The following is a 27650-nucleotide window of genomic DNA, read 5'->3' as shown; positions in this document are numbered from 1 at the left end:
CATCTAAGGCCTATTTCAGGATCCAGAAAGATTATGGTCAGTGAAGATACAGGAGAAAAGTTCTGCAACAGTTCCGTCCGTTTTTTAAGATCTTGGAACAGTTTGCTTGGGTTTGCTGAATACACATATTGTTTATGAACAACAGAAGTAAGTCAGCAATAACCTGAGGAAACTGTTCTGCCTTGTAACACCTTTTAGGTTGACAATGCTGCTAAAGGCTTACTCTCATCCTCATCAATTCAGTTAGTAAACTTTCAGGCTACTACATGAGCCTGTCAGGGGTAGGGAGAGCATACTCTCTTGTTTCATTTCCAACAATGACACCAGAATTTTCTATAAAATATTCAGTTGTATAAAATAATCAAATATTTTAGAAATTGAAATTGTTTATTAAAGTAAGTACTTTATTTTTATTTTAAAACCCCCTAAAACCAGAAACATTGGAAATACAATAAAAATTCAGCTAGAATGAACAGTGACAGATCTTTTACCATTTGATGGCTGCTGGGTGCTCATTGACTTTAGTAGATTCATAGCAGGGCAGAGAACATACTTGCACATTTCAAAGGAACAATGTAGTCAGAATAATTCTACATTTTTGTTTACAGGTTTAGCAGTAAGGCTAATCACCAAGAAGACTTTGGGACTGAGCTACTATTTCCTTGCTAAAGCTGGTATCTCAAAGACTAAATTTGGGCAAAAAAAAAAAAAAAAAATCTAGATTGGCCACTTGTCTGTGCAGATCAATTTCAGTGTCTGTTGTTCTGCCATTCATCACACCGAGTCCACGTGTTAAAACCTTTATATCACTTCAAGGGATCCCTGTCCCCATCAGCAGTCAGTAAGAAAGGAGACAAAACGCAGCTGATTGTTCTTGTAAGTCTGGCTAACAACCAAACACAGAAACATTTCCTCTGCTTCTTTAGGCAAGGTTAACAAGGTGAACTAGACCTGTATCAGCCTCAGCTTAAGGTCTTTGAAAGTTACATTAAGAAACAACTCTCTGGCTGTAGTATCTATCTCCTGCTGCCTCTATAGCACAGAAGACAAGTGCTTACATATGAACATTGTTTGCACAAACCAATTAATATATGTAAACAAATAAAGAAAAGAGAGAATTTATTTTTAAGGAAATCACTAGCATAGGAACAGCAGAGCAGTCAACAACATAACTGTCCTTACTAGGTAATGACACTGGACTCACAATACCATGTAATTTTTTTTTTTTTTAAATACAGGGAGTGGAAGATGTGATTCTAAAGTTACTCTAAGGAACTGGAAAGATCAGGCACATATATTCAATTTTTAAATGAATCCACATTGTTAGATAAACAGTATCAGATATGCATTGTTTCCAGAATAACTGAATGTTACATACATTCAGTAAGAACAGACATAAGCTCAGGTTGGCTGATAATTGGGACACTTATTCATAGGCCAGTATGTGAGGCAAGTATCTAGGCTCAAATCAGACAGAAGGTTAGAACATGGGAAAACAGAACAAACAGGAATTTGAAAAAATGTCATAAATAGATTTTACACATTACTTTCTTAACAAATGCCTTGACTGACATTTTTCAGATATGACTTCCCATCTACCCTTTCAATCCTTCACTAAAATATATTTAAGTGAAGTTTTTCTGGAAGAAGTGTTTAACAAAATGCATTTAATAAAACCTGTCATTTACCAATAACACTCTGACAAACCTGGAGGGAACAGCACACATGCTGTTTTATTACTAAGCATAAAAGTCAATGTTCTCAAAACCAGTCTAGCTTATGTAACGTAAGGCATCTTCACAGTATGGCTCTCAAAAGAAGCAATTCCTTAACCATAGTAACAAGTGTCTATAAGGAGAAATCTTCCTAAAAATAATTTCAATATACCCAGTATCAGAAACAGACTAACCATGGGATGTTCAACAGAGAAGAAAAACTCATTTATATCAATATGTCTCTTTGATCCCCCAATTGCCTATTAAAAAAAATTAGGCAATTGCACTTGTTACTGGAAAACTTGCAGGAAGAGTCTTGCTTGTTGTTGTCAATCTTAAGCATCAAACGTTTATTGTGGTTTTTGTTGTGGGAGGGTGGTTTGGTTTGGTTTTTCAAGCAAGGAAATTAGTGACCTAATTAAGTCAGTAGTTTGTTCCATACCAGCTATTTACCTTTTTGGTGCTTACATAAAGCACCAAACTGACTGTAATATATTCCTTGGTTTCTTCCAACCATACAAACTCAACACAGACTTTACCCTCTGAATCTACATAGTCTGCAGTATAGATATGACCCATGTAGTCATAAAGGCCGGATGCCTTGGAAGACAATTCCATGTAGACTGGAGCACTAAAACACCAGAAGGGCTTTCCAGTTCCATCCAGGAGAGTCAGATCCATCACAAAGCAGTCCTACAAACACAAGCAGAAGAGATTACTTCCCTATGTCGTGGCACAGATCTGTCCCTGATTTTAGAAGAAATATTAAGAGTTCAGAGAGTTTTATATGAAGGCTAAAAACTCAAAATATAAGTGATAGTGCTTCACTGCCTACTGCAACAAATACTTACCTAGAAGTTTCCTAAAGAAATCAAAATTGCAAACTACAGACATCAAAGGCTGTGCTATAGAAGGTACCACTGCCAACCCAAATCAGAACATTATTTCTTGAACATTTTTAAACCCTTAACATGTTTTTCTCAATTATTACTTTACCATTCAAATAATAATAGTCTTTTCAATATGAGAAAGCAACCTAAATTCAAACTCAGCTGCTAAACTTGGGTGAACGCAGCAATGTTTGCAAAGATACACAGGGACCACCCAAGGCAGTGCACACACAATTACCCTTCCATGCCAGCTGTACATTGCACTTTTTGAATGGCTCACAGCTTCAGTTCCCAGAAAGGTAATATTAATAATCCTCATGTAATTCTTCCTTTTACAGATTCTTGAAAATATTTCTTTACAAGATTACACAACTACGTAATTTTAAAATGTTAATGCCAATTCTTGGGTCTTTGCAAAATGATTGTTTTGCATATCCCTCAAAACCATAGGAGTTGTGTGTCATTGTTAGTATCAGCTGTTACTTATTCTCTTGAGTTCTGAATCACTAAATGAATCAAATTCTCTTAATTATGTTGTATCTATACTCCAAAAGCATAAACAAACCAACACCACATACTCCATGCCAAAAAAATTCATTTGAAATGTTTTATTTCTCTGTACTACATAGTGGTGCTTCTGTTGCTCTAACATTGCTTTCACTATTACCTTACTTCAATCAAACAATACAAGAGCAGATGGCACAAACATGAGGCAATATGATACATACAGTCTCCCTAAGCTTTTTACAGTAGACTATGCTGAAAATAAAAAATTCAAACCAAACCTAATGATGATATAATAAACTTACATGAGCTACAACATCACTGGAAACAAGAAAGAATCACTGTTTTTTGGTCTGACAACTTGCACATACAAGGCCAATTATGAAAAGTAAAGCAAGGTGGTGTTGAGTGGCGGGATGGTGGGGGTCTTCCCATGCATTTCTGTCCTGGTTCTGGCCAGGACAGGGTTAATTTTTGCAGTAGCCAGGAGGGAGCATGGCTAAAACATGGAGTTTGTTCTATACCACAGTCACCTCATTTCCAGGGGTGGGGAAAGGCATGGTCAGGTTGGGCTCCACAGTGAGCATTTGCATGTGAATCACTCACCTCTCTCATACATTCTTGTTATTAATATTGTTGTGGCTACTCTCAATTTTCTTATCTCATTGCTGTTTCCAGTAAACTGTTCTTATCTTAACCTGTGATCTTTACCTTTTGTGCCTCCAGTTCACCTCTCCAGCCCAGCAAAGGGGAGAGGAAAGGGGGAGCAAGCCAGCAGAGTGTGATTTGGAGTGGTTACAGTGAGAACACTAAATTGGAGAATACCATTCCTAAGCCATGACTATTTCTAACTATATCTACTTCAGCAATTAAATTTTTTTATTAAAAAAACCCAGAAGTGCCAAGAAGCTTTTGGGTTTTTTGGTTTTCCTTAGAGTATTAAACAAAATTCAAATAAATTCAAAGTAGTGGAATGTCCTGCTTCTGTGGCCGATGTCATTTGGCCTTCACATGTTTTAAGAATTTTAGAGTCTTATGTTAAAAACCACACTGAATTCAAGCCACAGCTATGTGTTGACATGTTCAGTCTGTCACCACAAAAGTAGGAGTTTAAAAAAATTTATATTCTTTATTGTCCTAGAAATAAATATTCAGTATAACTTATGCTGTAAGCACATAGGAGAGAGACTAAAACTAAAAAACTGAAGACTAGAGCCATAGCTCTCTGCTTCCTCTGACAGATAACTTCCCAAATTCTTATGTGCTACTCATGATTATTTTCATGGAAAAAGAAATATCTGCCAAGCAGCTGTTAATCCTATAGAGTCATAGAATGGTCTGGGTTGGAAAGGACTTTTAAATGTCGTCTGATTCCAACTCCCCAGTCTCACCATGCTCAGCATGGAGAATTTTTTACTCTTTTTTTTCCTGATGTCCAATTTAAATTTACCCTTTTTCAGTTTAAAAACATTATCCCTTGTTTCATCACTACAAGCTTTAGTAAAAAAGTCTCTCCCATTTATGTTATCAAACAGTATTCCATCCTACATTTATACAGGATTGGCAGAAACAACAGTTTTATTAATTTTGAGGGGTTTTTTTCAAAAGAAGTGCCAAAATTGAAATCAAGTGTTGAACTAGTTAATTTTTCAGTAGTGCTTAAATAACATTTACCAGAATTTTTGGGACTTCTGAAATATTCATGAAAAATCTAGAGAACTACTCTGAAACTTTGTTTGAAATAGTTCTTTTAGGAATTTTATCCAATAGAATGTGTGAGCACTCCTCTAAAATACAAAGAGTTAATCCAGCTGACCGACATACCTGACCCGAGCTAGGTGCTGACTGTAGTTTCTGCCTGTGCCCACTGGCATTTTAACATTCCCCAGCAGTTCCTGCATATACAGCACAGAACAGCAGCGTATTTCCCCATAGGTTCAAGGCTTATTGCTCACAAAAAAACCCAACCAACCAACAAAACAAAAACAAAAAAACCCCCAAAAACGAACCCACAAAACAACAACAAAAAAACCCCCTCACACCGAACCAAAAAAAACCCTCACAAAAAGTACATCTGCAGTACATTTTTTTTGTCCAGCATTTCCAAGCAGGGCTGGTTGGTCACAGCATCTTTGCTGAATGGAAAGCACTGGAGTAGTAACACATGCATAATGAGTGTATCATGCAATCCAGATGCTATGAGAGAAAAGAAAAAACTTTTTTCCTCAAAATGCACATATTTTTTGGAATATTGGAAGAGAGGTTTTTGTCTAGTTACAGACACCTTCTACAAATCAAAAGATTGTTTAAAATTTAGCATATTTAGGATGCACAAACACAATTCTGTTTTGAGATAAGCATTTCCAGAAACAAAAACTATTTCTGACCTTTACATTGCCTTTAAACGCATCTGTTTCCCAGCATATGCCAAGTGTCCCAATAATAGGAAAGTGCTTCCTATTATCCTTTAAGCTTACAACTGAGAGCCTCAGGTATCCATTTTCAATGTCACCTGAAAATACGAACAATATACAACATTATAGCAGTGTAAATCAAATTCAGCCCAAGTACACTGTAAATGTTTTCTTATCTTCTCTCCATGCCTTTTTCTTCCCACTCACCAATAAGAAACCTTGACATACACCAACAGCTAGATATCAAGCACATTATAGAGGAATTGAGTTGCAGTTTTGAGCTTTGATTCTGTGATCCACAATAGAAACAGCAGCTAAAAAATTCTTTTGTATTTTTTAGTATAAAAATAGGAATGCCACCTAAAGAACTTACACAAGGATGCAAGAAGTAAATTCCACATTCAACATTTCAATTTCATGCCCCCAGTGCCTCCATCACTGCCCATTCCCCAGAAGTCAAGCTCAACACTAACACACAAAATAAATGATGAGATATCTATCTCCCCCAACCTTTTTCTTTCAAATTATTTAAATCTCTCAGCTCTAACTGGAAACTCAAATAACCCAATACAAAGGGTATACAGTAACTATTCCTCCTTGGAAAAGATATTGCATCATTTTAAATTGACATGCAGTATGCTTTGATTTGAATCAAGTTTTTAAATTATGGATTTGTTCATTTTTAAAATAGCTTTCCAAGGGCTCAGGTTTTTTTTTTTTTCACAGAATTATTATTATTTGTGGGGGGTTTTTTTATTACTATATATAACCATATTTCTTCAGTATCTCTCCTCTGAGAAGAGATCAGCGCTTTTTTTAATTGTTCTTTTTTCCCTTGCTATCAGAGAAGGAAAATTAACCAGGGAGTCCAACAGTCTAATTATAACCTGGGGTACATCATAATGAACTGACTACAAAGAAAAGTGAAAATAAAAGCATCACATCATGACACAAGCAGATTTCTTAGTAAGACATCCCTTAAACAAGTTTCCTTGAACAAGAGATACTCTCTCAAAACAAAAGCACTAGAGACCTCAATACAAAAAAAGAAAGTATCTAGCACTTGAAGGAGTCACATAGGAAGGGAGAGAAGGAATGCCAGGAACATAATGCTTGTCAGGATCCAGGAGCAGGCCCTGGATGGTAAGGTAAGAAGTGAAGGGGCTTGCAGAGGTTTAAGATGCAAGTGACAGAAGTGAAAAAAGACCAAAGTGCTTTGCCTGTGATTCTCCTTCAGTCAAGCTCAAGTAGCAGCACGAGGCTACAGACAGAAGAAGCAACATCAGAAAAGCTGGCTGTGAGTTAAATGGCTGCAGCCTGCATGCAGTGGCAGCAAAACCTCTGCTTGAAGCAGACAGCTGAAGGCAGTGATGGAGAAAGAAAGCCCACATTTTACCACAGAAGCCAGAAACTTCTCTGAATTGGCACTGTAGGGCCAAGCAACTCCCAAGATACAGCTGGCCACAAACCAATACTGGAAAGGCATCACTCACCAGTGGGGAGTCCAAAGAATACTTACTCTGGGGAGGAAGCAGCCCAACACATGACAGAACAGCTGCAGGTTTTTCAATACAGACACTGGAATAAGAGTGTGAATACAGTGAAACCAACATGACTATGCCCAGGACATATTTTGTAGGAAATATTTTGTATGGTTGAAAGAAAATGCAATCCTCCACACCGTGATACCCACTGTCCTTGCAGTGAAATCCAAAAGAAATCAGTGAGGAAAATGTAAGCAGAATTAATTTCCACGATCCATCTCCAAGGAGAAAAAGGCCGTTGATACCTGCCCAAATGGTTCCATTCCAAAACCTCAGTAAATCAAATTAAATGACAAAATTCCATTCCAGGTAAAAATATCTTAGCTAAATAGTTTACTGACTAAGCACCAAAAAGTCCACATTTACAGCTGAGCTTTTATACAAGAGACTTGAAAACATCAGCCAACAAGCATTTTTTCCAAAGGACTATTTGGTTGTCCACAATTCCAATCTGAATGGCAGTGGCTATTTCTCTTACTCATTCAAGCCAAATAAAGTTTGAACGGAATAAAAACTGATTGAAAAAGCATTCTGCTAATAAATTAATGAACCCCAGGACATCACTACTATTGCATGGCATTAATACAGCACTGCTAGACAGATCAGCTGGCTAAGGTGTGTTGCAGTTACTTCTTAACTTTAGCAAGAATGGAAATAGGCAACAGATCAGGAATCTGAAGGCTAATTATTCATGGGTTAGTTAATCCAGTCTTTATGTATTTTTTTAAAATATAAAAGCTCCATTGCAGTCCTCATATTCAGATGGAAGGAAAAGTCTGCCTAGAAAAGAGCAAGAAGCTGAAGGCTAAGTACTGAAATCTCCCCTTCCTCACCCCAGTCAGATGAGAAAATGAAATTGAAGGGCAGAACAAGCTACATTAAACATACCAAGAAAAACACAGAGGACACAAACTGGACAGGGCTTTCTTCAGCCGGATCTAGACTTTTTTTCACTGTTCCCTTATAATCTCTCTAGTCCTTGGTTTATGCAAGACACTTAGAGCAGCAAAGCAGCAGAGTTAAGTTATAGGGAAGAAATATTTCCAAATAAAGGTAATACCAACAAAGAGAACATACATCATGTAGACAAACCTCAGGGGAAGGAAACAAATAGACCAATAGTTCCAAAGCACTTATTTTAGCTAAAAGCCAAGGAAGTTTGTTTTGCTAACCAAGCCTTTGTTGCAAGTTGTAATTTGATTAGTATTTTCAGAGGAAAATCTGTGGTTAACACTAATTCTGGTGCCAACAAGCCTAACCCCCACTGAAATGGTTATTTAAACTTGCAAAGCATTCTTCAAGGTCATGCAAAACATTTCAAATGCCTGATACGAAATTTCACAAACAAATCTTAAAAGCTCTCTAAATACACAAAAATCACCCCTTACATTCTGCAAGCACAACACTTCAATTTACATCAACAAGAAATGACATTGAAAAGCCAAAGCTTAAACTACCATGTTGTAGTGCTAGCAAGGCCTGACAGAGGATTTTTCCTGTGACACTTTCCTTTCTCATAAGAAAGCAGTTAGAGAAATCCAGCTTCTCACAGCTTCTCTGTGAAAGTTTTCGTTCTCATGAGAACTGGATGGACAACAGTTTGTGAGAATGTAAACCATTTCTGCACCTGCAGGTTCTTGTGAGAACACTAGAATTGTTTTCAGTCTTGTGAGAATAATATATGGAAATGGGTGTCTTACTGCTCAGCCTGTCACCTTCAGAGGTGGTGGGTGAATAAGCCAATCATGTAATTTCTCTTTTGCGAACCATGTTATAAAGGTTATGGGTGATTAAACGAGGTCGCTTCGGCCATACCTTGCAACCTGGACTTGTGCCGTGATTCGCCGTTCTCTGGGGAATAACAGCGACACCATGTGGCTACAAAGCTATGCTTAAAAAGTCTAGGTAAATACATTTCAAGAATGTTTATTAAGAAGCTAGATTGACGGCTTCTGGGAGTCATATGAAAAGCCTTTCAAAACTTCTTGAAAACAAGGAAATTTTTCTAAATATTTTCAATTCAGTTACAAAGTATTTAGCATATTCACCCCACAGTATCTGTCAGTAAGACCATATTACCAATTCTGCTTACATGAAAGGGAGCATAAAATAAAATGCTAAAACCCAACCAAAACCGTGGCAAAACAGCTAGTTACTGTAATGCTAATATTAAAAACAGAAAAAAAATCTGAAGCTGTATACACTCCATCTGCTTGGTTCAATGAAGTGTGATATAACCTTTTTTAATTTAATATTAAGAATTCTGCAAAAATAATTGAAAAAGAGTAGCAAAATTAATCCCAATATTAATAGACACTAACAAAAAGCAGACAAAAATTAAACTTGAGCAAAAAAATCAGTTATTCCGCAGAATACAAATGGGCATTCTCTGGTAACCTAGGAATATCTAGAGCTTCCTAATGAAAACGAGTAAATAAATAAAACAACAGTATAATAGCTGACAACTGATCTGTGTTTCAAGTTGTGGAAATTCCCATGGGCATTTCACAACCATAATTTAAAATAAAACTGGATTGGGTAGAGAATGTAAAGAAATAGTACGACTTCTTAGTATGTTGCAGACCTCCATGCTTCAGAGTCCTCCCAGAGGATGAGACAAAGAGTTTTATTAGAATGGAGCCTAAAAACAAAGCACAAACCATCAAACACAACCAGCTTGGACAAAGCTGGGCACATTCAGCAATACCATGTTCACCAAAAAGAGCAAATTGAACAACAAATTACAATGAAAAATGTGACAGCAGACAGCCATAAGCTGCCTCACTACACCATTTTTGGAGGAAGTCAAGCATTTTCCAAGAGGAATTACTGTGCAAGCACATGGAAGGGACTAGATGACAAATGAGGTTATTGCCTGCAGAACCATGTCTTCAGCTGTCTGATGTCCTGCGAGACCAGAATGTGGTGGCTGTCATACTGCTGAAGGTCACAAAAACAAAGCAATTCAGAAAACACTTGTGAGCATAAAACAGATTCTGTAACTTGCAAAGTGAGATGGCATCACAACTGTAGCTCAGGGACGTTTGCAACAATTTGCATAAACATCAGCTTAATCTTTTGTGGAAGTAGCTTCCAAGAAGGAAAAAAGTGATACCAAGAAAGAAAGTGTGCTACATAATACTTCTTGTGCAACTGTATTGCTAAGAGCATAACATTTTAATTTTAGAAAACAAAACACGATACTCAGCTAAGCGAGAAAAAACAAAACCCAACACAATCCCAAAAACCCAACCCTCTGGCCGATTTTGAGAAGATTTTTTTTTTGAGAATATAAAGAGGACTTCCTGTATTGCACAACACTTCAGGTAAGGTTTCTTGCTACAAGCATAGACTTTCACTGAAGTTTTAGCCTTAGAACTATTCCTTTAATTCAAGCTTAGAGCTTTTCTGGAATCTGAAAAAATGTATATTTCAGGTTCAAGGACTACAACACTCCACATTGCACAAGGATGCAGTTTAAATGATAGTTCTTGGAATCACCAAATACAAATGAGATAAACCAAATCACGGGGAAATGCTGTAGCCCTGTAAAAGCACTCACGCCTGGCAACAGCGCCCTCTACTGACTAAAACCAATATTTTCTGAAATCAACAGAACGCTCAGGAGTGCCGGTATTAAAAAAAAATAGTGGGAGCAATAATTAATTTACAGTACTTAATTTTAAATTAAATAAATTAAAGTGCTTAATTTTAATATTTTAATCTGTCTCTGCTTACAGAAAGACAGCTTTGTAGCTGTAGGAAATTATGCTGAAGTTATGTCAAAGGAGAAATCACCCATATATTTTCCGAAACCCCAGTACATTTATGAATTTGGACTGTATGAGAACAACAGGGATGGTAAATCATGTCTCATGGAAAGAAGTGCTGAGAAAAGAATGAAGCAGCAATTAAAAACAATGACAAAACATTGTGTTTACCACACAATGAAAGGATGTCAGAACAGGCAACCTAAGCTCACCGAATAAAAACTGTAACTCTTAAAGTTCAGAGTAACTTCTACAAATCTATTTATGTATTGAGTCTGTCTGTGCACCCAAAGTATACTTGAGGAGAATTCTACAGAAACAAGCCTCCAAAATGTATGAGGACAAACTGTGTCTCCTTTATAAAACACAAGTGAAAGAAACATCGACCTGCACCAAGAGCAGTGCCACTGCATTATTAATGCAGCACGGAACTAAAAGAAAAGACCCTGACAATCTGCAGAATTTGTGTCCCAGGCCTGACACTGTGTCAATGTAACAGTGGGCAGACTTCCTACAGAGCAGGCTTAAGACGCCACACAAAGCACCAAGCAGATAGAAAGAAACCACACAATGAACAAAAAGATAGCTTACTCTTAAAATTCCATTTCAGTTTCTCCCCTTAAAACAGAGAAACTGGATACAAGAAGGAAAGACGTAACAGCAGGGATCATTTTTAAAACACACATTATTGTTCCATCAACTTTACCTTTTCTGCAGAAGAGGCCCTTGAATGATCCACACAGGTACATGCAGCTTCTGCCATGCAGATCAAGATGCAGGCTGTAGTCATGCAGTCCATATTCTGGGTCAATATCATCCAGCAAAGGTTTATTAGGTGGAGGAGCGAATTGACTTTAAAAAAAAAAAAAAAAATTTAGCAAATTTAGCAAGGGAAGGGGGGTAACAGAGACTTAATAGAGAGAGATATAATACATAGCCTTACACTGAGACTGTCATCTTAAGACAGTTTTGAAATCAAACATCTCTAGTTCATCATGCTTCTTTTAAGCTAATACAGTGTCTAATACTGCTGATCAGTTGTTCAGCCTAGCCAAAAGCAGAAAATATGGCAGTCAACTTTAAAAGGTACATCTGCTAAACTTCAAAACATGGACTTCTCTACGAAAAAGAAAAAAGCATCAGCTTAATTACAAATCTAAAAGCCCACTAGCTAGAGACTTCTCTTAAATAGCAAATATTGAAATAATTTTGTCTGTGCCTAACTAAATAAGAAACTATTGCACACAAATGACCTGAAGAGACCAAGTGCCAGAGGCAACTGAGCAACTTCTACATAGGATCCAATTTGATACTAAGGGAGATGGTGTTAAATCTTACCTTCTATGTGAGAAGAGCCACACTAAGTTATAGTGTGCATTTAAGACTACTGGTAGATACAGCAGTATCTAACCAGAAAGCTGAGGGGGATATAAATTCCCCAAATACTGTTCTAAAGCTAAAAAACTCCATTTTTTAAAACAGTTTACGGTGTATAAATAGGTATTATATTATACACTGCAATATACACATATACAAACACTTCACAGGAAGCCCAGCTACTTTCTCAATAGGACTAAAAGATAAGGTACCTCACCAGTTTACCAGAATTTCCCCCCCCCGCCCTTACACAGCCAAAGATTACTTCCCTACTTCCTGAAATGTCTCTCTCTTTTCTTTCGCTGTTTCAGACAGGAAGAGGAAATAAAAAGACTGCTTGTGAAAAGGGAGAAAATATGGGCAGTGTATTTCTAACTTTCTCAATACAGCAAGTACTAGTACACTTATATAAGTAAATTATCTCCTTAATAGCATAAAAATGGCAATATTTTAGTATGAAAATGCTTCTAAAGTTTTGTATATAGTTGCTGTAACTGTTGCTTATATTAAACAAGAATAGATAATTACTGCCTAAATATAAACCTCTTACAAGCAGCCAATTTTAACTGTTAAACTCAAAGCTTTATTCAAAAGGTTATCTTTATTACCCACAAAGGAAAACCAAACTTACACAGTAGCAGAGCCCAAAATGCTTCTCTCAAGAAGTTGATTATAATGAAGACTCGCCATAACAAAAGCAATTTCATTTTTCTCCTGAAAAGTTAATTAAAGTAGATGTATTTTCATCTGGAAATTCTTTTTTTCACAAGGTCTTTCTGAGCATTAAAATTCATGGATAAATGCTGCTGCTTATTACTCTGCCAATTACTGTAATAATGTTAGTAATGGCTTTTTTTAACACTTGGACTCCTAAAACCTTTACTCTTTTCACAAGAGTACAGAATATATATATATAAAAGATTACAGCATTTCTATATTATGGGGAAGAGAAGGAAACTAGCTATGCCAAGGCAAAAATTATACGAGCAATCCAAGAATTGTACTTTCCTAGCTTCTACTTACCACTTTAAAATAGATACCTAAACAGAATCAAACGGCACTTACTCCCAACTACTGAAGCATCAGGTTTATATTCATATGCAAGGAACTATTTCCAAAGAGGGCTAACATCAGTGAGGAATACAGAATTATTCAATAGAAATGGTGAATTTCTAAGTAAAAATCTTGTCTTCACCAGATTATTTACTCCTGGGAAAACATTAAAAACATAACCTTCTGCAGATGCATATATAGTCAAAGAAAACATCAATGTGAAAACTAAATAGAGACAGAGGTATGTATTTACTTCAAGAACACAGAATGCTAGGATGTCAGCTTTTTTTCTTTAAATGCATTTTTTAAATCCTACATTTATGAACACCTAAGTCAATAGGAAAATTATTCACTGCCAGAAGTCTATTACTCTCCTTAAATGTGGGCGACTACTGTGCTCGTCTCTCTGGGTTACCAGAAAATGACATTCGCTATTCAAACTTTTGGCTTTTTAACTACTCCTGTATTTTTGTAGTGCAAAATTACAGCTATAAAAGATATAACTAGGGCGATTTATCAATCACATAATTTCTCAGTCTTTCTCTATCCAAATACCAGGAGGCCCACGTAACCTGCCCTTGGTTTCTGTTACACAGCTACATGCAAAAAAACAGGATGTGTGGCATTTAGAATTATTACACCCACTGACAGTTAACTACCTCGTATTACTCTGCCTACACAGAGAATAAGAACTGCTGTTCAGAAAAGCAAGCAGGGAAAATATACTAGAGTGAGGCACTCAGTTCTTAACAACTATGTGGAACTTAGTTATAATTGAACCATTTCCAGGTGCTGAAAGAGTTCTCTTTCCAAGCTTTGGAGGGGCCAATGCATAAGCAAGACCACAGAGCCAACAATACAGGGACACCAGTCTACAAAACTTCTGAAGATGCAAGAGAAAAGGCTGTTCATTTAGCAGAGTTTTTCACAGATTGAAACAACCTGTAACAGGTTCATGCAGGTCAGGCAGTCTCAAGTTTTCTAGGAAACGAACTTTCACTCTTACCTTTAAGTAAGAGTGAAATGAATAGTCCTTCTGTGGTTTTAAACATTGCCTCTGGTGATTGTGCATATTTGAGGCAGCATGTTTGCAGCTGGAAATTAGACACAACTTTGAGGAATTGTTCACAGGCTCCCTAAGGAAAGTTCCTCGCCAGTGCCAAATAGCCCAAGCCTACGTCAATAACATGGCTGAGGGGAGGAAGAAAGGGTTCTGAATTCAGAGCAAGAGCAGAACACCTGAGACAGGCTTCCATAGCACCCACCCCTACGTAGCTACAGGCAGACACTGTCCTAGTGCATTCCGTGCAAAGATGCAGATTCCTTTTGCATAGAAATCTACTTCAGATGCTCAGCACTGCCCTCTAAGGACATTCATCTCTACACCCACCCTACAGAAGCAAGCTGGTTAAGACTCTTAATACCAAGAATTCAATACCCCCAAAAGGTCACGATTTACAGCATTCCTACTGCTGGAGCAGGATACAGCTACCTGGTGAGGTAGATTAAAACTAAGCTGCTATTTGGGAACTCATCACTCTGAGTGATGTGGACAGGAGATGGTATGAATCAGAGGAAGAAGCACTTCTCAAACCATTCTATTTAAAGTTCCTCTAGGATATCAAACTTGGGCATGTGAAGAACTGCAAAACAAATAAAATTGAACAAAGTATCTAATATAGAATGATACATAACTGATCTTCTAATTAAAAGTAGATTTTTTTCTTTTTTAAGTATATACACTCCTGTGACAGCTCTTTAGGATACAATAAATCATCCACTTACTGTTCCTACATGAGTTTTGTGGTTACTAGTTTAGACAAGATCTTTCAAAATCCAAAGGGAAAAAAACAAGGAAGATAAAAGAAAAATACTCCTCAAATCCCAAACTACCAGGCAAAAAAAAAAAATCTTTTCCTTCAAGTGATAATAAAATACTGAAATAAAAGGTTATCTTACCTTCCAAATTCCTACTAACAGTCCTGGACTCAGACTGAAGAGCTGGACAAGCTCATCAGCACCAACTGCTACACTACTTTCAGTCAGGTTAGCAACATGGTATTCAGCAATCAAGGAAAATCGACGAGGTCTTTGAAAAGAAGATACAGAATGCAGTGAAAAGGCTATGTCTCCTTGTCCATATAGAAGTTCAGCCTAATTTCATTTTTAACTCTGGAGTCTGACCAGCAGCACATAATGAAAATGGTTTTGAAAGCATTTGGCACGCAGAGCCATAAACTATACATTTGAACAACTACAGTGTACTAGCAGGATCTCAACCCCTAACAAGAAAAGAAATAAAATGGTTCTAATACACTCTTGGAAAAAAGAAGAACTTACGTGCTTGCCCAATTTTTCAAAATACAACAGAATTACTCTGTAATTTGATTTTGATACTATATTGGTACTAGATGGAACCACTGAATATATGTCAGTGTGAAGCAAGCTACTAAGGTGAATTTTTCCTCCCCGGAAGCAAAATTCAAAGGAAAGGATCAAATTGTACACATAATAAATTAAAAGTTTGTGTTACAGGAAGCTTTCCTTTTTTAGATTTTTTTTCTATAATTTCCCTATAATTAAAGCCATTTAGCTCCAAAACACTTTTTATTAAAAGTTCACAGACATTCTTATTAACTAGTGATGCATCAAAAAAAAAAAAAAAAAAAAAAAAAAAAAAAGAGCAGAAAGTAGAGTTCGCATTACCTATTCAGAATGAAGAAAGAAGTCTTTCTAAAACCCTTTTCAGACTTAGGCTCTTCTTATATTCAAAACAGGTCCTAGATTTCCGCATAGCATTGTAGATACAAAAATGCTGCTAGCAAGGATTTTCTTGCTGTTTTCTAAGTCCATGAGAGACTTTTCTCTCTCACAGAAGAGGCAGCAGAGTTATGCAAACAACCAGACACCTGCAGCCTTGAGAAGTCTTGTTTATGGTATAGTAGAAAAATATTTTGACAATGGATGTTTAGGATTTTAGCCAATCACCCCAAGGGGTGGCTGATCCTTTGCCCAATTAGACTATGAAGAAAAAAGTCTATAAAAGAGTTCGTAAAATAATTCAATAAATCAATCTTGCTGCACAATTCCTGCCTGCTGGATCTACTCTCCTCTTCCCTACAGCTGCGGGACACGGTAAAATACCCTAGGGTTGCAGTAATACAGCATCACTGTAGTATCACCTACAACTACACACTGAACACTGCTGGGGATGGGGCATCCACAACCTCCCCGGACAGCCTGTTCCAGTGTCTCATCACCGTCACAGTAAAAAATTTCTTCCTAATTAACATCAATCCTTTCCATCTTTAAGTCAGTCAGGCTTGTCCCTGCACTACTGCCTTATAGTCTTAACACTGACATACTGAAATTGGTGAAACCACTGCCTTCATCTATATTCACAATCTTTAAAAACTTGCAATTCTGTGAAATAAATACACCAACTGCCTGCAAGCTTTCCTTTTTATTTTCTACATTTGAACCATCATCTTGGTAAAACAATTACACTTCCTACATAATTTGACTGCAAGAACTTGTTCAGCTAACTTTATACAAAAGGCTTCTCTTGATTTATTTCTTTTTTAAGCAAATACTATGCTTCTGGTTGAAGAACCAGGTGTTTTGTAGGTGAACAATTCTCTCTTTTCAGAGCTCTATGGCTAGGGGCTTTGTTTAAGGAGCATGTGGCTGACAGTGCACCTATTATACACATAGGCCCAGATGTGTGCAAAACTCCCTGACAGCAACCAAATACCTCAAATAGACACTTTTCATTTAAATATCTTCTCAGAATATAATGACAAAAAACACTGTATACATTTAAGTTAAAAAGCAACAGATATGCTGTGGACTGATGTTTTTATATACAGGTACTGAAAATTGCACACATAGTTAAACATCAAGTTCCCTAAATTCACATACATACCTACCAGTCAGAAAATAAATTTTAACATTACTTGATTGTAACCACAGAAATACTGATGAACCTTTCCAAGCTAAATTTCTCACAATAAATTCTCCTAGATTTACGTGTTTCTTTCATGCTCATTTGTGTCTATGCCTTAAATTCAGCTATCCAAGTCAGGACCTATCAGTTTGCATATCACATGCCAATAGCTAAATTAACCTATGAATTAATGTCATAGCTTGCTGGATTATACTATTTCTTGCTAAAAAGCTCTACCAATGAGGAGAAGAACATAAGAAGAAATGCTACAGGGAGGCTTTCTAGCAAAGAGTTAACTTGTTGAGTCAAACCAATGTCAGATAGCTCCTACAGATACATTATCAACCAATTACACCCAAAAAATCCTCAAAAACCCTGTATTAAAACTTACCCATTCTTGTTAGGAGGGCTGCTTTGGTAAGGAAGCAATGGTGTAACTCCAAACAGTTTCAGGGTTGACAGGACATCTAAGGACGGCCAGTGTGTACCATACCAAAGTATGGTAACAGATGTGTCCTTAAATGATAGGTTTGGCTTCTCTATTACATGTTCTTTTCCATTTTTGTCCTTTAGAACAATTATCCAACTCAAGCCAGAGACTCTGTTATTTAGGAATTAAGAGGGGAGAGGGGCGTTTAAAAAAAAGTTCCCAAAGTGACAGAACTTAAACTATGCTTTCAACAGAATTTTTAAATTTCTACTAACTTCTACTTATGTTCCTCAGTTTCAGTCATTTACTGATTATCGTCGTATCTTCCAATTATGATGTACGTTTTATACCTCTATTTCTATACCCCCCCAGCCATTAATATTTTGTACATTGTTCTCAAGTAAATCTCTTTATGACAAGGCATTGCTTACTTCATAGCTTCTTTGTTTTTACATGGAAGACCAGTATAAGGATCTAGAAGTTTAACGAGCCGCATTACTCTGGTTTTGAAGGCAGACGTTTGTTTGAAGATGTATTCTTTCTTCCAGTACCCAGGCTTTTTATCATGTAGAGCAGCACAGCCCAAAGAAACAGTTTCTGTTTGTTTAGACTTCATTTTCCAAATTGTCCATTTTGGTTGCAAAGAACTGGAATAGAGTTTCAGCCAAATTCCACTGAAAACAGAATAAAGAGGAAGAATAGTCACTTTATTTTTTATACGTACATCTCAGCTACCACTGAGCATAATGTTAGCAAAAAAAAGTCTTGTCTGTCTTCCTAAAAATACAGGATCCAGGATGAAACTCAGCAACAGCATAGCCACAGTCAGCAACATAAGTGAAAACCGATGAAAGTTAAGCAGAAAATTTTGAAAATTCCACCCCAAAACAATGATGCATCCTTCTCACAGAAAATCAGCTAGTGGAAAAAGCATTTTAATACTTCTTATTCAACAAAAATAACCTGTATGCTTCAAGTTTCTCACACAAATCCAGCTGAAAGTGGGGTGGAAAAGGACCATCAGAATCACCTTTGTTTGGTGGTACCAATGTCATGTCAATCCCTTCTGCACTCTCTCTGGAAAAGCTCAGAGAAGACATGACTTTCTGAAGACAAAGAAATACATGACCATAACGATGGTTTCATCTCTTTCATGCCAGGAAAACTATGAGCTCACACTTCAGCCCCTCACACAGCAGTATCTCTAGGACAGTTCACAGAATATTGAGTACAGGAACCTACAAGAATTCATACAATAACCTGTGAATACAGGTTGCCAATAAGTTTTCTAATTTTAAAGTGCTAGACACACAGTCTACATAACTGCACTAAGGAAAATGAATAGCAAGAGCAACAAATTCTTAAGAGACATTTTCTACCATTTATCAGCAAGATTACCTTTACCAGTCCTTACTTATCCTCAGGCAAACTTACACTGGCGTATTTTGTATTGCATTTTCCCCCCTCCTTAAAGCACTCAAGGACTAAATCCATCCCACACTGCCTCCTACCCATCAAAACCATTCTCAATTCATCAGCTGCTGAGAATAAGTCCCCACATGCTGAGAGCCAGGCTCTGGTTATTGATGCAAACATACGCAGAAATTTTGCAAAAACCTTCCAGCTCCTGCGCTGCAGATACATCCAGAATTCCCCACTGCCATTTTTTGAAACAGAAGTGTTTGAAACACATAGACCAATAAGCTACCATGACTGATAAAGGTGGGTTCCCAGTCAACATGAGTTTCCAACCTTCCTTTCCCCAAAAAGCAGGGTGGGAGGGGTAACATGAAGAACAATCCCATAACTAAAACAAAGATTTAAGATACTTCTATTTAAAGACAATAAGAGGCAGCCAAGTTATAGATAGCATAAAACATTTCTGATGGAGGGGTATTTTTTTTTTTAACTCCAAAGCAGTTTAGAATTGTCTGGTGATGAAAACAAAGAAGAGATGTCCTTAACATTACATCATCAGGGGAAATTGAGCTGTGTATCATCCAATTGGTCTTAATCAGCCTAAAAGGTCCAATAAAATAATCTCCTATAAAAGTCTAGAAACCGCTTCCCAAGAGAGCCATCCTTTCTTCAATGGAGAGAGATACTCCGCATCTTACTGTATGATACGGAAAAGACAGGGCTTAGTAGTAGGCATTTCCTGCATTTTGAACTCAGGCAATTTAGTTGACTGAAGACAGACTAATCACAAATACCTACCACCCTCATCCTCACTCTCAGTTACATATTGCTCCTTCCTTTCCCAAACAGTATTGTGCAAGCAAAGAATTTAGTTCAAGAAACTCAAAAATTCAGTTAGGGCAGGTAGACAGAGGAGAAAATGAAGGAGGACTTGGAATCACAAGTGTTTAGGAAGGTATCACTGCCCCTTCATCCTCAACTTCTGAAGAATTCAGAGCAGATAAATCAAAAAGGCATCCAACAGAGAAGCACAAGTTTGCCTCTTTCACAGCAGAATACACACCCTTCTTGTCTCAAATTGTTAATACCCATCTCAGGGCCTCTTACTGGACATTACTACAACAAGCCAAACAAACCTTTTACTGCTAACTCAAATGTCAGAATCAGAGACATCATCATCAGTCATCACTTGACCACAATGGCAAAAAGACCTTCCCCTGTGCTCTCACTTCCTCTGGTGATCAGAATCCTCAGGCTTTTGCAGGCAGACCATGTATGTGAACTTCCCACACTGCATGATAGGAAGGCTGGAATACCCCATGCTGGTGCAAGGAGGATGCAGAAAGGGGGGGTCATAAACATTTTCTTGTCTTCAACAGTTATATTGAAGACATCAGTGCCAAGAACCGTTCAAGTGCAGACATTATTTAAACAGCCCAAAGACAAATCACTGCATTAGGCAGCACAGACATATCACAATGAAAGACTGATGGTCTTGTTGCACCAAGGACAGCACCCTGTACATCCAGGACAGCAGAAATATCCGAAAATAAATATTCTGTCTAAAAAGCAAGGTCAGATTTGTCATAGAAATCTGCATGGACTTCAATTAAAACTTCTGTTCATTCATTGCAAGATTCAGGGTCTTAAGACGGTCCATGGAAATCCATCAGAAAGAAATGACCTGGTCCCACTGAACCAGTCAGGACCTAGATAAGGGAAATATCTCTTCCCCAAATCCCATTTGTGCACACACTAATATCTGTTGAGATTAGAAAATGGAAACAGACATCACTGAGATGGAGATGGATGAATCATCTTCCCCTGGACAGCCACAGTGATTTTATCCTGTCTTACCATCCTGAAGTGGAAAATGCGTACTAAGATAGGTCATTTGTGTCAACTATGCAATTTTTATCTACCCTTACCTGCTGACAGCCTCAAAACCTAAATCTGGATTACAGATCTTCCCTTTAAATTCATCAGTTCTAAAGGTATCAATGCAAATGTAAACCAATTGATTCACTGTAAAGGGAGAAACGGATTCATACCAGGTGCAGCAACTTCCTATTGAGGAAGACATTTTCTCATTCAAACAACACTAATGCAGTAAAATTCCAGAAAAAAAAGGATACCCAGATCCTAGTTATCACATACCAACCTGGTTCTCTCCTCTTTACCCTTTCAAAAAATTATCAGGGTAATTTCCTTTCCAATAGGTAGGAGCAATTTGTGAACTCTGTATAAGCAATCCTTATAAAAAAAAGGTCCCAGTATTTATGTTTGTCTCTTTTGTTCTCATTTAGACATCACCAAAACTTGACAAATAGAGCAACAGATAAAAACCACCAGTGAATCATTTGATTGAATCAATCCCTCTACAAAAACCTGATGAAAGAACTAAGTAAGTAGGACTTCAAAATTGTGAAAGCTATGACAATTCCATAAAGCTACTGGCAACACACCACTAAGGATCACCTGAACTGAAAAGTTTGTGCAGGTGCATGTAAATACAAACAAATATATGCAAATTTTGAAACAAAAATGTGCTAATAGCAACATTTCAAATCACTGGATTTAGTTTTTGTCTCATAACTCCCATTAAACAACAAGGTCTGCACAGCTTGAATTCCATGCAACATGGACTGTGGGCTACTCAGTGCAATTTCAGCAGAGTAACTGCCCACAGGTACACACATCAGTGCTCTGGCATCAGAGAAATGAAATTAAAAAAACTCATAGCTCAGGTACACAAAACTGCAGCATGGCTGAGACCTTCCCTCTTCCTTACTTGTCATTGGCCAGCTCATAGAAGCGCTTATTCACGCAACCAACAGACAACAGGGACACAGCATCCAAGTAGGAAAATATCTTCAGCAGCATTTCTGATGGCATGCTGGAAAAGAGAAAGAGGAATACTGTTAGATTTGTCTGCAAACTCCAGAAGTTACAATGGCAGAGAATTTTAATTTCAAACCAGAGAAAAACAGAAGAGGTGGAAACCAGCAGGTTGTAAATAGATGAATCAAAAATCACCTGAAGAGTTAAACTGCAGAATTTGGGTTCTAATTTCACTTTCTGGTATGTGGCATTTGCCTAAAACAATTCATCACAACTTATTCAAGCGGCACAGCATAATTACATGAAAAGTTAAAGGTTTGCATTTTCATTAAGCTTTGTTAACTTTAACTATGCTTGACATGAAAATACCTCACTTAGCTTAAGTTTCTTACTGCTTGTACCATGATTTTAACATTTATTCCATAACCACCAGCATCTGCAAAACTGCAGATACATTCACTCTCCCTCTTGACTGCAGTATCAGGTCTCAGGATGCAGCAGGACAGAAATGTCCTGTCTACCTCATCATAATCTTCAAACTGTATGTGCTCAGGGGTCTTGTGCAGTTCTCATTTATGTCAACAGAAAGATGTGAACTTCAAAGTAAGAGCCAAATGGCATCTTGAAAACATTAATGTCTCTGTGCATCTGGAAAGCTGCCTGAAATGCAGGTGCCAGTCTAAGCGTGACAAGCAGAACATACCCTGGAGATGAGCCAACATGATTTTTCCATTAACAAACAGGAACCTCATACCATTCAAGCAGTACCTCATAACTACACAGAGTTTAAAATACATACATTTTATACTCTAATTTTCTTGAGCATTGAGTATGGCCACATCAAAATCACCACTGAAAATACAAGGTGCCGTGAAAGTCAACGCCCCAGCTGTGCCTCTTGTCATTTTACTACTGGGTTATTTGCAACACTTGTTGATTTATAACACTATTTCAGAAACAGAGAGCTTTAAAGGGTAGCATGATAATGCCAATACCTCAATGTTTGTATTAAACTCAGAATCTTAGTTGCATTAACATAGAGGCAACATGCCAAAACTTTCTGCATGCCAAAACTTGCACTGCTATTATGTGAAATAACTCGTACACTGTAAGCCCAAAGCAGTTAGTGCACTCATTCCAGAGATAATTTAGAAGTGATACCTCAAAAAGCTCCAAATTAACTAAAATAACACGCTTGATCCAGAATTTTCAACAACGGTTTTTACAACGGTATTCTTCCTTCCTTGAAGGAAGCTGAAAGGATTTTTTTTTTCTTTTTTCTCTCACCATTCACACCAGTCTAACAGCATAAAGGTACTGAACTGGCTGTCCAATGCAAAACAGAGCAATCATTACACAGGAAGCTATCAAATGTATAAAACAAAGAAAACTAATTACTTTTTCAGGAAACATATTCTTAGGTGTTGTTTTTTTTTTTGTAAAAATGTAACTAATTTTCAAAAAGAAAACAACTCCCAATTATATTGAAAGTGCCCTTTCACTATCAAACAGGAAGGGAAACATTTACCTTGCAGCAAATATGCTGCAGCCACTTATTCCTCCCCCCTCATCCCAATCCACCATTCTCAGCCTCTCCATACACTAAGATACACTTGATGACAACCAATAACCAAGAGAAACATATGAAGTTTAATTCAGAACTGGCTTTCACTGAAGTAATAAAACCACAATTTTTATTATCAAGGAACAACACTGCCCACAACTTGCAAAGGAGTTGCTGAAGGCTTTGCCTGACTTGGAAAACCTACACATTTCTTATGAACTTAGAAAAGAACACAAAGGATAACCATGCCAGAAAACATTAGAAGGTGAACACAGGATCCCAAAATAGACCAGGAAATCGAATCTTTTTAACTCAGAACATTTGACATAGAAATCTCCAAGGTATGAATATAACCACTGCAAGCAGTCAAAAGATGGCTTAGAGTCTGCAGGGGGTCTTCCACTCTTACTCCTAACATAAAGACATACTCACCTCTCAATGCACACATTTGGTTTCGTTTTTATGGGAGGTGTCAAATACAGACTTTTAATTCCAGCATTTACAGTTTCAGAACATTGCCCACGCCTGGCAGCAAGGGTCCTTAACCTACTTGTAAGAAGGAAAAGCTGTTCAGAGTCACATATTCACAAAATGAAGAAATACACATATTGTACACACCTAGACACAACATTTCAACCAAGGCAAGATTCAGGGAATACATCACATGGCAATCATTAGTATCAGTTCACTGATTTCAACAATTACACTCAAGTTAAAATACCTGAAATCAGGGAGATTCAGATTTAAACTCACAGCTGTCACTCCTGTGATTAATCTCTCACAGCAGTCAGAGGGAATAGTGTCACTCCCCCAATCAGTTTGAATCCAGTAGAGATCTATTACCCTTAGACAGCTGCACCAATGTGGCCACCACAACCCAGCTCCAGAGTCCCCAGCAGCAAGTCAAACTCACTGATTAATCTTCTGTTTCACAACACTAGTCCAGGGATATTTTTGAGCCGCTCAACTTTGCTAAGCTATTAGAAGATACCAGATAAAAACAATGCCTTGAAACTTCCTCAGAAACTGCTGAGGTTCAAAAAGAATCTCCTTGAATATACAACAGAATCATATGTGAAACAAAGTTGAAGTCTCATTTCAGATATTCCCCTGCTAAAATACTCACAAATCTGAGAGATAAGAGTTATTTCAATAGGCAAAATGGATATCAATATTTTTATAGCTCATTAGTGTTGCAAAATGTGGAATACGTACAATTTTTTTAAGAAAGGATGTTCTTTGATCTTTCTACGCTTTCAAGCATAAACAGCAAGAAAGGAGATTTAATCCATGAAACAGCATCTAAGAAGCTCTAAGGGATGTCCAGGTGTTAGACAAATTATTTGTTGGTAGAATTACTTGTTAAGGTTTAGGTCTTGACATGCTTCAATAATATTTCAGACGTAGGGGGAGGTTAAAGTTTGGAAAGAAGGATGCCCACTGATAGTGGACACAAAGAATGCAGAATTTACAGGCCACAGGGATACCTGGAAGAACTCCTAAGATAAGGAAGAAAGTATTGAAGCCAACTCAGCAGTTGCACTGAAATCAGCTCCAGCTTCCAGAAGTATGAGATTGCAACCACTGACCCAAGAAACCCACTGACTCGAGAAAGACTGAGCATGCAGACCAATTAGCATGAAAAGCAAGAGAATCCCTAACCTAACAGAACACAGAATATTAATTAGAGAACTATGTAACTTGTAGCCAATGAAAATTAATTCCTTCATTTGCAAAAACGTATAAAATAGCAAAAGGTTTTGATAGTTGGTGTGCTGGCTTTGTGGATTTGACACCCAGCACCCCCTTCTGTGCAGAACTGTAAATATATCAAATACCTCAACTCCGTGTCTGGATTGGCCTCCTGCACACCAGGGTGAAAGAACCTATTTTGGCAACATTTGCACATCACAATTTCACAGTTTAGATAGAAAAGAAAGAAACTTGGCATATTTCTAACACAATTTCTTACAATCCAACTGGTCACACATTTTTCCAAGTTTTCTGATAGGAAGGACTGTGTAAACTGAAATTGCAAATACTATCATTAAACCACACAGAAATATTGAGACAAAGTTTCAATCTTAAATCAGGACCTTACACTTCATACCCACTGATGCCACCGAGCAGGCAGAGCTCCCCTTTCACTGCATTACTCATGATTTAAATTGCCAGCAGACTTTCCAACACTTGGTCAAACCAGCTCTGGGTTTCTAGGTAACCAATCAATATGGGGGGGAAATAGCTAATTTTTCAGTATATGGGTACCAGGTACCTTTAATATATGGGTACCATGTACTTTAATACACACTGTTCTTGGTTTAAGATTGATTTATGCTCAAAGAAAAATAAAATGGAAAGAAATTAACAACTCTGGTCTACATTGTCAACTGTGCTATGTGTAAAAAAAAGAAAATTCCAGGACATTTTACTGGGAATTGTTATAACCTTAACAAAAAGACATGCACAGTTCAGCTTGGGTGCCAACCACTGATAGACCACCTAAACAAAGAGCTACAAAAAAGTAGCCATAGAACAAACACAACCTGGAGGTCAAACAAGGGTTTTACTCATGTATCATTATCAAGTACACTTAGACGATGAGGCACTTACAGACTGTATTTTTCAAAAGCCATTAAAGGGATTTAGAGACACAAGTCATGTTCAACAGCAGCAGAGCTATCACTTCTGTATGTTCCAGTGCAGCCCATCCCAGGCTATTCTGCCCTGAATCCATGCTGAAAGCAGAGAGTTTGGGCATATTCCACAGGGACACAACTTCACAGATTCCAGGCAGAGGAATAATTCAGATAAGCTGGATTTTGGATTTTAAAACACACCACCTTGGACAAGCATAACCTGCATTGCCTGTATTCAGTCCTTCTTGCTCATGTCATCACTCCCCAGTCTTCTTCACCCCAGGGAGAAATATCTGAGGAAAGAAAACTTTTGCCCACACATGCCTTGAAAACTTTAATGTAATAGCTATTCTTTTTAAAAGCTTCAATTAAAAAAAAAAAACTTGCTGAACTTTTGCCTCTTTCAAAACAAAAATATTTTCAAGGTGTGAAGAAACAAACAGCAAACCCAATCCATAAATTACTTTTCAAGTACTGTGTGTGCTAAGATTTTAAATTAGCATTAACAAAATGCTTTTACATTACATTGACATAGCTGGGGCAGATAAGCCTAAGAAAAAAGTGAATGACAGCTGTTACACCCCCTCTTTAGAGACTTCTAGAACAACTGAGATGCTCTTAACTAAGAGGCACAACAACTTCAACTGATTTTTTCATTAGCTTTCAGCCTGTGGAGCTCAGTTTTGTACCAGTATTTTCACTTTCACACCCTATAATACTTGCAATCTGCCTTGGTTTTTTGATGGTCAGCAAACAATTGTCTTTCGAGTAACATTTCAAATAATGTATACAAAGTTTTAAGTAGTGAAAAAACCTGTCTCCTCCAACTGTTGAAGCGTATCTGGCGATAAACAGAAATTACAATAATGTATTGGCATGGGCTGGTTGGGGTTCTCTTTTGCCCTAAACTAACAATTTCAGTGTTTTTAAAAAGTGCATACTAGCCCAATCCATTTGCAGGTCAAAAAGAAGAAAAAAAGGAAAAAAAAAAAAAAAGCCGGCAGAAGGAACGAAACTGCTGTGAAACCCAAGGTTGTTCAACTGGGTTAGCACAAAAATCTGCTTTCTCAACTCTGCCTCTAAGACTAATGCTTTAAAATTTTGAAAGCCGAACGTGTACTGTAAGAATTAAGGTAATCACACCTTCCATAGTGAAACCCTCCTATTTATTACAAAGGCCTAACTACCCTGACCACACATAAAGTAGCCACTAAACTAACTAGTACTTTGTGGATACTCATTATAGTACCTTCTCCAAGCTGAAGGACATACCGATGTTTAAGCTCCCCTTCCCAATCAGGAAAAGAAGTGTTAAACCCAGGCCTCCGTGCACCTGGCAACACCAGCGTTTTCCCACTGCAAGGTGTCACCTCCGCAGGGCCAGAGGCAGGGAGACAAGAGCACCATGGCCACAGACCTCGCCGTTAAGGGTGGAGAGCTAGACACCAGAGCCGTGCAGCAGGTGAAAGAGGTTTCCCCGAGGAGCCAATGGGAGCTGAGGGAAAACAACAAACCACCCTCCCCGGACCAGGTGAAGAAGGACG

The 27650-nt window shown here is 37.6% G+C and overlaps 2 protein-coding genes across 2 annotated transcripts in view; one reads left to right on the top strand and one right to left on the bottom strand.

Annotated features, from left to right (window-relative positions):
• Positions 1-666: 666 nt before the first annotated feature.
• On the bottom strand, positions 667-27453 carry FBXO15 (F-box protein 15). The gene is made up of 10 exons (XM_008642709.2): positions 27379-27453; positions 23900-24013; positions 21854-21958; positions 18075-18317; positions 17605-17814; positions 15227-15356; positions 12846-12928; positions 11544-11689; positions 5497-5621; positions 667-2408 (listed from the first exon to the last, which is right to left on the bottom strand). Exons 3-10 carry the CDS (start codon positions 21955-21957, stop codon positions 2139-2141), a joined length of 1311 nt encoding a protein of 436 aa, XP_008640931.1. The 5' UTR covers position 21958; positions 23900-24013; positions 27379-27453; the 3' UTR covers positions 667-2138.
• Positions 27454-27511: 58 nt separating this feature from the next.
• TIMM21 (translocase of inner mitochondrial membrane 21) overlaps positions 27512-27650 on the top strand; it is a 7334-nt gene continuing 7195 nt past the window's right edge. The window contains exon 1 of the mRNA XM_017746128.1: positions 27512-27637. Coding sequence (XP_017601617.1) covers positions 27512-27637 — 126 coding nt within the window. The remainder of the gene's footprint in view (positions 27638-27650) is intronic.

This window comes from Corvus brachyrhynchos, unplaced genomic scaffold (assembly GCF_000691975.1).
Source record: "Corvus brachyrhynchos isolate BGI_N302 unplaced genomic scaffold, ASM69197v1 scaffold409, whole genome shotgun sequence".
NCBI lineage: Eukaryota > Metazoa > Chordata > Aves > Passeriformes > Corvidae > Corvus > Corvus brachyrhynchos.
Note: the sequence above shows the minus strand (reverse complement) of the source record. Positions and strands in the feature narration are given on the sequence as shown.